Here is a 12,866-nt window from a genome sequence, read left to right as displayed (position 1 = left end):
TTCAAAAAGTGCATCCATCGATCAAAAAACTGCTTCTCATGCCACCATAGGGTAAATGAAAGCCTTTTGAAGCAAATTGTTTGCAACTTTGTTTGACAACTTTGAGCAACTTGATTAACTCTATTGTCTAATTTAAGTCAACCATCTGCTGTGCATGCATGTAGCGGGAGAGTGGCATTTAGGCAAATGACGCAGGTGTTGTTGTAAGTTCTGTTTTTTTTTTTTGCAATGTCCTCTACGCTGGCACATTAGTCACTGGAACTTGACACATTTGCCTCATTTGCTGGATTGCCACTCAAGTGCACAATAACAAAAGTTTGACAATACAGTTTATAAAGTTGTCAATATGAACCGAATCGATCCGTTTGTTTAACAGAAATATTCATATGGCCTTTATTAACCCCATGGAGAGGGTTGAAAGGTGGGATCGATGGATGCACTTTGTAGCATCAAAATCTCATCCCCTATTTACTCCCATTTAAAAGCGAAGAAGAGCAAGGATTATTGGTATTATAACTGACTGTATTCATCTGAATTCATCTGAAAGAAGTTATATACACCGAAGATGCCTTGAAGGCGAGTAAAAACGTTCAGTAATTTATTTTTTCCTCTGACCTATCGCTTTAAATTGTTGTTGATATCACGGTGGGTATATTAATGTTTTTCAAATCAATATTCATTCAATGTGTAATTTTTAAAGTGGCCTTTTACACCATTTCTTTTGTGAAAATTGTGATGTGGATTGTTTTGCATGCAGAGGAGCCTAGTCTCCTGGTTTCTGGGCAGTACGAGTTGTTGAGTTTGGGTCTGCGGAGCTTCAGTATTCATGCTCTTATAACACCAGGGCATAAGTCCATCTTCTCTCTGGACTACGACCAAAAGGAGAGATGCGTGTACTGGGTCAGTCTTGAGGAAGCGAGCATCAAATATGCCTTCCATGGAGAAAAGAACAAAATTGGCACAATTGTCAAAGGTAAAGAAAGATGGCGCAAAAAACACTCCAGCAAATGCATAGCAACAGGCTAACAACCTCTCACAACACATTAGCACTGATTAGCATCCCGTTAAATACTTCTCCGAATGACCTAGCACCTGCTTGGCATACCACAGACAACAGCTGTGACCCTATTTGAAGGCTGCAGCATTGATTCTTGGGATCGCCTAGGCCTTGAAGGATACATCTGATGGGTCCTTCATTTCACGAGAAACGAAGGATGCATTTTTGGGACAGCCTTACCAGTTTGCAGTTGCGCTGCTATGACTCAATCGTTCTTGAAACGCAGCCTTTGAATTCGGACACAGCTAATCTATCGGAATGCTGCAGCAATTCCTTAGCATTTTTGCTTAGCTTCTTATTAACCTCTCACAACACCCCCACAACTTATTAGCATCCCACTAACTACCTCTCAGAATGGCCTAGCCCCTGCTTTGCACCTCGCCAATGGACACTTGTAACTTGTAAACCAGATGGATTGTGCTATCTGGGTAACTATCTATTTGGTGTCTGCATTTACATCTGCAAGACGTCTGCAATACGTCTCCGAGACGTCTAAACGTCTGTAATACGTCTGCTAAAGATCTGCTGCATAAAAACGTCTTCTAAATATCTTTGAAAGAATAGCTTTACATCCATTCTAAATCATAAACATCTCACAGACATCTTCTAGATGTCTATATGACGTCTGACAGCAGACATCTCCGAGACGTATTGCAGATGAGCACACAATGCATTGTAGATGTCTTGCAGATGTAAATGCAGACGTCAAATAGACGTAAGCCAGATGTATGTGTGCTATCAGGGTAACAAGCACACGTCCCAATTTCTAGTCTAGTTTTCAGATGTTGTTTCAGCCCTGGCAGAGAATTGCTCCATTTAAAAACATTTGCTTGTTCAGGAGTGAAGTCAGACTCCATTGCTGTCGACTGGATTGGAAGGAACCTTTACTGGGTAGATGGTGCCGCTGGTCAGATTTTGGCAGTGAGACTGGGCAGCAGCATTGTAGCACCACAAAATTACACTGTAATTCTGGATGAAGATTTGGAGCAGCCTCGCTCACTTGTGCTTCTGCCGCAGAAAGGGTACATATAACCAAGGTGGTGGTGTTTTTATCTCCCAACTGTTAACATTATAGAATGGATATGTGCTTCCAGGATGATGTTCTGGTCCGAGATTGGAGTTAGATCACAGATTGAGCGGTCTAGCATGGATGGTTCGGAGAGGAAGGTGGTGATAAATCATGGTTTAAGCTGGCCTATCAGCATCACTGTGGATATCTTGACTGACAGACTTTATTGGACTGATGAGAAACTCAAATATATTGGCTCAGCCACACTGGATGGAGAGAACATGAGGGTAATTAATTATTTTATGTTTACATTGGTGTGCTTTTGTTTTAAAATCATCAAGAACTCTGATGCATTAACTTAAAGGCTTTTGCACACAAGGACAACAACGATAACTGTAATAATAAATTCAAAAAAAAGTTCTAAATTGAAGAGCGAGCTTATTCTGAGCCACAACTAAAATGAAAGTGCTCTAAAAGAGATCTACTGTATTTCTTCATACAATTTTCTTTAGATGTCATGTTTCATTTTTCATCCGCTTATTTAAATTTACAGGGCTTATGTGTAAAATGGGAAATTTGCAGCACATGAGGCTAGAATATACCACATATCATTGTGCATGCTATACGATGTTGTTATAGGGTTCAAGTCTTTATCTTAAACAAAATAAAAAATGCATTTATCTTTGTTTCAATCCAAACATGTTTCACCTTTGGTGGAATATAAGAGTTCTCTTTCTCAATGGGGTCTGGAGCTGTTAAGGATCATAAAAGTAGTCCATTAGTCATGAGCCCTATTCCCTATTCCTATTCCATGACGTCTGTTTACAGGTGCTACAACTATCGGAGATGGCCAGTCCCTTCTCTGTAGCTGTGTTTAATGACTTTGTTTATTGGTCCGATACCCGTAGAAGATCCATTCAAGGGGCCAACAAGCTCACTGGCAAGAACCGTAAAGTTGTTCTTAAAAGACCAAGTCAGCCATTCAGTCTCAAAGTGAGTATGCATACTGTACATACTTTACAACATTGGTTATTTCTATAGTTATCTCGCCTTCCTTTAGCACAATGTATATCTTTGTCATTTGTCTAGGTTGTCCACCCCTTTCTACAGCCCAATGTGACAAGCCCCTGTGAGAGACTGAAATGTTCCCACACGTGTCTGCTTGCTCCAGGGCTTAAAGCTGTATGCCGCTGCCCAGCAGGACTCTTGCTGGCAGCAGACGAACTCACCTGTTCCTCTTTTGTCGAGTCCTCATCTTTCCTTCTACTTTTATCACCTACCATGATCACTCAGGTGAATGGAGAGGAATAGATTGTGGGGTAGTTGTAAAATGCATGTTTTAACTGTCACTGATAGAGTTCGTAGCGTTTCTGCTAACAAGCTGATTATTTGTATCAGCCGTGATTAACATATAGTTAATAAAAAAATCCTCATGTCCTTTAAAAGTTGTGTACGCTCTAAACAACCCAGCACTTTTAAGTGTGTGATACATTCTTCTGTGGAACACAAGAAGATATTTGTATGGACACAAAACCACTGTGACAATTCTGGGTTTTACCATGTTTTTTTACGAAATCATCTTTTGTGTTTGGCAGAAGAGAATGTCAGTAAGTGGGTGAGTAAGTTATGAAAATGTTCATTTTTGGGAGAACTACTATTTTAAAGAGACATCTGCAGTGCTATGGGCATCCCCAGGACCAGAATTGATAATGACTGACCTAAATTTCTGCTTGTCAAAATACATCAGTATTTGGGAGCCAGAATAAGTCATTTTTAAAGCATTCTGCAACAACAAATCATCCCAGCCTTATTGTCTTTGTCCCCACACAGATCTTCACACAAAGCCTGCAAGAGACTGGGTTGAAGAATTGGCCGGTGCACCGTGCTTTTGCTCTCCGCAGCGTTAATGAGGCATCTAACTTTGACCTGCTTCTCAAAGACCGCACTGTTTTCCTTGCCGATGCTGTTCAGGGTTCTGTAGCCAAGCTGAAACTAAGTAGCTCTGGCTTCAGAGCAGCAGGACACTTACTACAGCTCAAAGGAGACCTGGTGACGGCTTTAGCTGTGGACTGGGTTTCGGATAACCTCTACTGGAGCAGCATCAGGAGTCCTCAGCTTTACGTTACGTCTCCCGGAGGAAAATACACTTTGCTAGTCCTGCAGGGTGAACTTCAGGAGACGATCTCCATTGCTTTACACCCTCCAACAGGTAGGCTGTGTTTCACTGCAGTCAGCCGGAGGGGATCTGAGCTTCTACCACAGGTGGACTGCGCACACATGGATGGGAGCAATCGCACGCTGCTGTGGAGTAAAGCCAAGATGCCCATTTCACTTGCGTTTTCAGACACCGGAACCGCGCTGTACTGGGCAGATACCGGTGTGTCATTTCGTTTTGGCTTTCATTTAAACACAGAGAACTTTCTATGAATAGATCAGAAGTTTAGGGCATTATGATTTCCGTGAACGGAATTGTGGAATCCTGGCATAAAAACGGAGTTTGCTGTGTAAATAAATGGTACAAAATCTGGTAGATTTAGAATCTTCACAAGGTAGGGCTGGAAAGCTAACGACATTTAAATTGTGCTATACAATTCAATAATTATTTACTTGATTTAGTTTAAAAATGTAATCTGCCTTACTATTTGAGAAACGCAACTGTCAAACACGCAGGTATTTGCGATGACCCATTAAAATAAGTCCTGTTAACTTAAAAAAATTATGATATACCCACATGACAAAACTATCATATATTTCATCATTTGCAGTAAATGGGCTAGTATACACGAAGTAACATCCCTTAAAAAAACCATACATTTTAGGAGACTGTAAATATAACCAATAGTTTACGAGTGATTTTTTTTTCATTTATTAATGTAGTTGTACATTATACCGTGTTCTTGTGAATGTTTTTTGAAACTTCATGAGAAAATTACAGAATGAATTGTATTATAGTTCGATTGAATACTACAGGATACTAAAAAAAAATTTTTTATGTGGGCATATATATTACATTTACATTTAGACATTTAGCAGACGCTTTTATCCAAAGCGACTTACAAAGAGTTTAGGAGCAATAAGCGAAAGTTCATACAGGAGCCATAGTACATTAGGTGCCAATACAAAGTTACTGGTTTCAACAAAAGCTAGACCACTACCTGTTGAGAGAAAGGGTTAGTGTATTTTTTTTTTTTTCCCCATTTGTTTGTCAAGTATTCACAAAAGAGATGGGTTTTAAGTAGTTTTTTAAATGTTGTGAGAGATGTGGTTGAACGGACAGAGATAGGAAGAATGTTCCACCAGGAAGGAGTTGTGAATGAGAAAGAGCGGGAGAGCGATTTACTGCCCTTTTGGGAAGGCAATACAACCCGCCGCTGGTTTGCTGAACGCAGGGATCTCGATGGGGTGTAGGAGTGCAATATTACTGTTGTGTAGTAAAAACAAAAAACACTGAATCCATAATGACATTAGATAAAAAATAAAACTATTTTAATAGGGTGTTTGTAATCTATTCATAGAAAGATGTGCAATTTATGCGTGAACTGCTTAATATGTGAAACCAAATTTTGGTCCAACAAAAGCTGGGTGCTGCTGAGTGATAAAGTAATTAACATATATTTTATTTTTAATGAAAACAGTCAAATATTAAACAAAATATTAAAAAAGTTTTAAAGCAAAAGAATTGCATAAATCAGGACTTTGAACTTTACTCAGCTAACCTCAAAATTAAAAGGAATTAATAAAACTACTGTAGATAAACTATCAAAATCCGAAGGTTATGCGACATCACGGTTGCACCCTATTCATTGAATCTTGTTTTTTTTTATAGCCTTGGTTTCACAGACATGACTTGGCTTAAGCCAGGACTATGCCTTTGTTGAATTAAGATATTTGTTGCTTTTACAAAATGCCTTTCACCTTGAGGCAAAACAAGGGCACTAACATACTTTGAGATATTTTGGGAAAGTTATATCCAGTTATGACAGGTCAAACATTAATTTAAGCCTGGGGACTAGCCTTAAGCCTTGTCTGTGAAACCGGGCCATAATGTACCAAATATTTCTTTAAGACAAATGGATCACTTATAACTGTCTTTGATTTCACAGGGGCTGGATCGATAAGCTCTATTGATATTGATGGCTCTAATTATAAGGAATACAATACTGGACCTGCTTTCATTGTGTCATTTGCCCGTATTGAGGACATCATCTTCTGGGTCACCCTAGAAAATGGTAATCTGCCCAGATACCACTGGATGGCATTGTATTGCCAACTTCCTGTCTCTTAATTCGATATAAAAAGACCTTTATGTCCTCATTGTTTATGATATTTTTGGTAATAAAAACAAAACAATACAATTTGTGTCTGTTAATACAATTAAGTTCCTTTCAAGAGTGGTTTTAATACGTAGTTTTGATGGGCAAATTAAAACTTCATCCTTGCTCCCTGAAACAGGTACAATTAAAGTGTGGTACACTGACGGCTTCAACTCCAAGCAGATGTGGTTTGAGGTCAAGACAAACATAGTAGAATTGAAAGCTTACAGCAAGTCCAGCCAGAAAGGTATCACTGTCTATAACCTTCTCTGAAGTCAACAATTCTTGTCTGATTTACATCTCTTCTTTCCCCACTAGGAACCAATTTCTGTTCTGAAAACAATGGAGGCTGCAGTCACCTCTGCCTGCCCTATCCAAGTGGACGTACTTGTCGGTGTGCACGGGATTACCTTTCCATAAATGGGACAAAATGCTTGTCCAACCTCAAGTGCCCCACGGGCAGTAAAGCATGCAGGGACGGACATAAGTGTATCCATGCTGCAAAGTTCTGTGACCAAGTCCCGGACTGCCAGGATGGCTCAGATGAAGACTGTGAGTGTTTGTCTGTCTTTATAGCATTGGTGTTGTGCTTCCAAATGTATCATAAACAATGCAGGAAATGTTTTTGTACCTAATGGACAGCGAGCCATTTAAGTGATTAATCATTGATTTTATCGCAAATGAGTGATGATTTTAATTAATCATTTGCATTAAAATCAAAGATATTTTGGATAAAAATTCTATGGGATTGGAACTAGGCTTCCTTTGCATGTTAATGGGTGTTTCTGTAAAAACCCAACCAGGTGGTGTCAAATCCAAATCTGGGCCTTGGACAGCTGAACTTTCCCCAACTCAAACAGAGGTTTCGGTCAAGAACCTTGATAGTCGCTCCTGTGATGCGGAGCGATGCAGCAAGCATGGTAAATGTGTAACTGTGAAGGGAGAGGTCGTGTGCAAGTGTGAGAAGGGGTACAGTGGGGATCTATGTCAGAACACTGGTTCAAGTCGGACAGCTCTTGCACTGACCCTGACTTTTCTCTTTGGAGGTGCCCTACTTGCCGCTGTGATCATGAAAAAGAGGTTTTGCCATTACTTTAAAATAATTATTGCTGATTTCTATAAACCAGACACTTGTATGTCATGCCTTTCTCCCAAATATCTCTGCAGAAGGGTGCATGCAGCTGGGCTACATGCTACGGATAAAGAAATGCTTGTGACTAACAAGGAAGAGTGCACAACCTTCTCTCAAAACTTTGCTAATGAGCTGTACAATCCAGAAGAGGTACACAGGTTTTAAGCTAAATCCAACATTGTAAATTTGTGTCAAATATGAGAATTGTCACGGTTGGTTTATCCTTATGTTATTCTAAAATTGGATGATACACTTGCATGAGAAAGCTAAACAGAAATGTTTCCCATGTCCAAGAAAAAGTTGTATTTCAAAGCACTATGAAACACCAGTCATGTACTTGCTCACTAATGCGCTGTCTTTTGAAGGCGAACCGATAACCTGTAATATAAGTGATCATTGAAAATCTATCAAATTAATCGTATGGACTGATCTTAGTGCATTTTGGCATTTTTGGAGCAGGAAACAAGAAACAACGTCCTTTACATGTGTATTTTGCATAAAGTTGATACATTTTTGTTTAGATTTTCCAAATAATGAGACTTGACAATTTAAGTCTTTTGGAAGTTTATTTAGAAATTATACTTTACTCTCTTTCCTGTAGGATCCGATGAGCCCAGCTATCACCACACCTGCTGTCAGCTAAATTTTGTTTCTAATAAAGGCATTGACATCTAAAGAAGTTGATTGATTTTTTTCCAAAAAATCTGTAAATGTTATTTAAATGTTCATATTTTATTAATTGTGAAAGTCAAACGTTTTAAAATAACAATTGTTTGTTACAATTATATTTCGAGAATGGATTCTAGAACAAATTAAACCATTAACATTGATAGAATGAGGTTTTTTTTAGAAGCGTTACTTAAAACTGGATCTTAAAAAATGTATCTCTTATGCCACGTTTACAGTCACAGTTAAATGTGACCCATTGCAATTCCGCAGATCGGATATCACCCATCATAGTGTAAACGGGAAAAAAACGTTTAATTTGGATATTTCGAAATCAGTTTCAGGCCTCATTCATATGTGGAAATAAATCAGATATGTTTCAATGTAACTAACATATGAAAAGGCAGATCGGATTTACTGAGGCATTGCGGTCTGTAGGTAAATAAAACTGCGACAATTTGTAACTTGTCCGCAGTTTTATGACGTATGATTAGGAGGGTGAACGTGTGGATGCGGTTAAATCAAAGACGAAGGCATATGCGCAGTCTGCAATGATGGCTCTGTTTCTCCGCATCAAAATCAATTTAATGTTTGGCGAACTTGTCATATTGCAGAGCTAACATAAAGCACATTTTGCGTTCGTCCATCATGTCTAGAGAGTATTCTTGGCTCAATAACCCGCGTTCACGCATGCGCGATGTTTTCCAATGGTTTGGCAAGTGTAAGCACATAAATCGGATATGCGTCTGAAAGTACGAGTAAACGGACGGTCATAATTCTGATTTGTTGCCTATATCCGATTTTTGAACATAAAGGCCTTCAGGGTGAACCTTAGGCCTCCACCAATGCTCCACCTAATACAGGATTTTAGTCGGTCACTAACCTGTAACGTAGATTTGCAGTAACAAAGGATATAGCGTTATTTACTAATAACCCTGCACACTTTCTGCCAAACATGGGCCCTATCGGTTAACCTTAAGACTTGAGTCATGATATTCCAAAAAAAGCCCAGTAGCCAAAACCAACATAACCGTTTCAAACTAAACAACGTGCCCCTAGAACACACCAAGAACTACACATATCTCTGTATAAACATTAGTAACACCGGAAACTTAAACAAGGCTGTGAATGCGTAAAAGGCTCTTCGTGCCTTGTCTCTCAGGTCAATCAAGAAGAATATCAAAATTGACATCCCAACCGTAATCTGGCTGAAAATAATACAATCAATTATAGAACCAATCGCGCTGTATGGAAATGAGGTTTGGGGTCCTCTCGCCAACCAAGAGTTCACCAGATGGGACAAACACCCAATAGAGATTCTGCAAACAGAAATGTGTAAAAACATTATACGGGTACAGAGAAAAACTCCAAACAACGCCTGCAGAGCAGAATTAGGACTGTATCCTCTAATCATTAAAATACAAAAAAGAGCTTTAAAATTCTACACGCACCTTAAGAAGGCTTTGTGATGGAGTGTGTCTGTGTCGCTGTTAAGTCATCAAGAGCTGAGCCCAGAGAGAAACCCCTTCATCCCACTGATCTCACAACTAACTCTACAACCCCAAACATGCCCAAGTCAACCCCAAACCCCAGCCAGACTAAACCAAATGATCAAAACACAAAAAGAGAAATATCTCAAACACTGGACAGAAGCAACAGCAGAGGCAAAGTAAACTGGAATGCTATCTGTCACTAAACTGATAATATAAAGTGTCAGAATAGCTCACAAGCGTATCAGACCCTAAACTAAGAAAAGTGTTGAGCATGTACAGACTCAGTGATCACCAGCTCACTGTAGAGACGGGCAGACACAGACACACATGGACACCGAGAGAAGAGCGACTGTGTCCACACTGCACACACAATCAAGTGGAAAAAGAGCTGCACTTTATCCTCTCCTGTCCCAACTACACCCACATCAGAGAAACATTCTTCCCCCAGTTTACAAACTTACACAAAGACTTTGACCAGTTTCAACAAAAGGACAAGATCTCATACATACTGGGAGAAAACTCAAGAAGCTCAAACCTGCTGCAAGATATGTCAAGTCCTGCCACGACCGAAGAACAAGCATCACAACACTGACAGGACAAAACACACAAACTGACCCTGTCACCCTCATTGAGAACTTTTAATAAAACTCTTTTTCTGTTTATATTGAGATGTGTGTATATATTATATATATATATATATATATAGATTTTTACTTATAGACTTTTAATTTTATTCTTATTTTTTATCTCAATCTGTATTTCTGCATGTTTATATTTAATCTTGTGCTTTGGCAATGTAAATTTTATTTTATCATGCCAATAAAGCTCCTTTGAATCTTGAATCTACTAAAGTTCATAAACTCAGAATAATGCAGAACAAATTAAAACATGACAATTTATTAGTCACGTAAATGTTTCTTGCGAATTACAATTCAGAGAATACAAAAACAAAGCATCAAATCCATAAAGAATAGTCTATGCATACCTCACAGTAGGAAGATGCGATATGAAAAACGTAGTGCTGCGTGTCTAAAGGCACACATGGCTCCATGGGATACATCAAAGCACTGGTTCTCAACCGGTGGGGCGCGCCCCCGAACACTCTCCCGGGAGGGGCGCGAGTAGGCTACAGGATGGGAGAAAAAAAAAACTGAAAAAAAAAACTGAAAAAAAAATACTTTCATAAAAAGTTATAGTTTTGTATATACATAACTCCTAAATAAAAAATTTAAATGTGTTTGGACTGATTTAAAAAAAAAGAGTTTTGAACAGATTTGATTGAGCGCAAAGCAGGTGAAAAGCGGTTTTATAAAGCGAGTCATTGAGTCGTTCATTCAAACGTTCAAACGGCCGATTCATTAAGAATGAGACAGATGTTTGTGCATGGGTTATTGAATCTATGACTCAATCGATTCGTTCAAAACACTGAATCATTCAAAACACGATTGATTGTTGCTGTGAGATGCGCTATGCTGTGATCTTTGTTTGGATTCATCGGATCTATTTTCGCTGCTAAAATAGACCAAAACAGTCATTATTTCGTCTAAAATGTAAGTGACTTAATATTAATAACTTGTTTGTTGAAGTGTCATATGAAATCAGTGTCACATTTTCAATCGTGAGGTGATGGTAATTTAAGTGATGGTCAATTGTCAGCTCTCTTGGTCGTCAGGTCGTGTGATGCATGTTGCTGAACTGCATTCAAAAGTTATAAATATAAAAACACCACATTTAACTGCAGTATGTCAATTTAGTTTATTTGTGTGTGGTGCGCTCATAGACTCCTCAAGAAGCTGCGCAAGCCTCAAAAGTTTAATGTTCTTGCACGCTTACTGAGTCCGAAACTGTCGTATTCGTTTTTCCATATTCGTCATTTGGTGGCTCTCAATTGTCAAAAACACCCCTCAAAATATTTGCTACGGATACGAAAAATGCAGAAAATCGAACCATCAGAATTAATTTTTATGACGGACGGAAGTTTCAGAGGCTGCAAACATATAAAACATGAGGTCGTATTTAGTTATATATATATAGCCTATATATATATAAAACGAATAAACTAGTCAGAATATAGGCTAAAGTTAAAGCTTTCGTTTAGTTTTTGTGAAATACACGCAGCCACGCACACACAACCATGTTTAAATACATTCATGTTGTTAATAAATAAAAAACACTAAATTGTTGTAACAGCAATATCTCCAAGTTTTGTTTCACTGTAAAAATGTAAGGATCGGCCAATGCAAAGAGAGTACCGCCACCTTTTTCCCCCACTTCAAGCACTGATTATAACACAAACAAATCATCCTCCTGGCGACTTTTTTTTGTTGTCAAAGCGACGAATCCAGTGAATTTTACTGGTGTTTTTGGAGACTTTTGTGATGTTTGGAGACTCGAAAGCACGAATCACTCTGCAGTTAGGCCTACTGTGCACAACGAGCAGCGGGTGCTGCCGTGAGCCCCTCTCCCGTCCAAAAGCACTTCAAGGCGGTCAGTCTCTCAATAGCCTCACGCAGCACTCAAGAGCAGAGAGGAGACACACACCCCTTCGCGTCCAGGCTGCGAATGAATCGCGCATGCGCATGGCCGCCGCCGTTCCCGCCCTAGCTTACAGAGCGGGTTGTAAATGCAAATGTTCACTCACTCTCACACAAAAATAAATCAGTGCATTTAAATTGACTCACGACATAGCTCTCCATTCACTCTGGTCTAGTCTCTTCCCAAGTTCGCTTGTGCCAGCTCTCGCTAGTCTGTTATCAATCTCGATTTACATAGGCCTTTACTACAAACCCCAACAGTCTTTTTAAAGACTAAACCCACAAGCTTAAACTACCCACACGACTAAGACACACACACACACACTACAATCTTTAAGTAATTAAAATAAAATCTATTAAAAATAATTATTTTGTTCGTTTAATTACAGATCGTCCCTAAGTCCCGATTGATTAGCCCCTGATAGTCTCTCAACATAGCCACACACACAGTTACATATTGCCTAAACTTTATTGAAAACACATAACAAAAATGGAGAAATTTCTTGTGAGGACCAACAAGCCAACCAACGCACCACCAGCTGCAAAAAAGCTTCGAAGGTACGATGAAGCATACCTGCAGTTTGGGTTTACAGTTACGGCTGATCTAAGACCTCAGTGTGTCGTGTGTGCCGAGGTGCTGGCAAATGACAGTATGAAGCCCT

The 12,866-nt window shown here is 39.2% G+C and overlaps 1 protein-coding gene across 3 annotated transcripts in view; it reads left to right on the top strand.

The window, feature by feature from the left end:
• si:dkey-88l16.3 (prolow-density lipoprotein receptor-related protein 1) overlaps positions 1-8,173 on the top strand; it is a 50,730-nt gene extending 42,557 nt beyond the window's left edge. For all 3 annotated transcript variants that reach the window (XM_056735866.1, XM_056735865.1, XM_056735864.1), the window contains 12 exons: positions 758-973; positions 1,896-2,079; positions 2,152-2,353; positions 2,895-3,059; positions 3,156-3,359; positions 3,897-4,443; positions 6,170-6,295; positions 6,519-6,626; positions 6,698-6,931; positions 7,183-7,459; positions 7,547-7,661; positions 8,113-8,173. In XM_056735866.1, coding sequence (XP_056591844.1) covers positions 758-973; positions 1,896-2,079; positions 2,152-2,353; positions 2,895-3,059; positions 3,156-3,359; positions 3,897-4,443; positions 6,170-6,295; positions 6,519-6,626; positions 6,698-6,931; positions 7,183-7,459; positions 7,547-7,661; positions 8,113-8,154 — 2,420 coding nt within the window. In that variant the 3' untranslated portion in view covers positions 8,155-8,173. The remainder of the gene's footprint in view (positions 1-757; positions 974-1,895; positions 2,080-2,151; positions 2,354-2,894; positions 3,060-3,155; positions 3,360-3,896; positions 4,444-6,169; positions 6,296-6,518; positions 6,627-6,697; positions 6,932-7,182; positions 7,460-7,546; positions 7,662-8,112) is intronic.
• The last annotated feature ends 4,693 nt before the right edge of the window (positions 8,174-12,866 follow it).

Source organism: Triplophysa dalaica, chromosome 22 (genome assembly GCF_015846415.1).
Source record: "Triplophysa dalaica isolate WHDGS20190420 chromosome 22, ASM1584641v1, whole genome shotgun sequence".
In the NCBI taxonomy this organism is placed as follows: domain Eukaryota; kingdom Metazoa; phylum Chordata; class Actinopteri; order Cypriniformes; family Nemacheilidae; genus Triplophysa; species Triplophysa dalaica.
The sequence above is the reverse complement of the archived record's forward strand: the minus strand, read 5'-3'. Positions and strand labels throughout refer to the sequence as shown.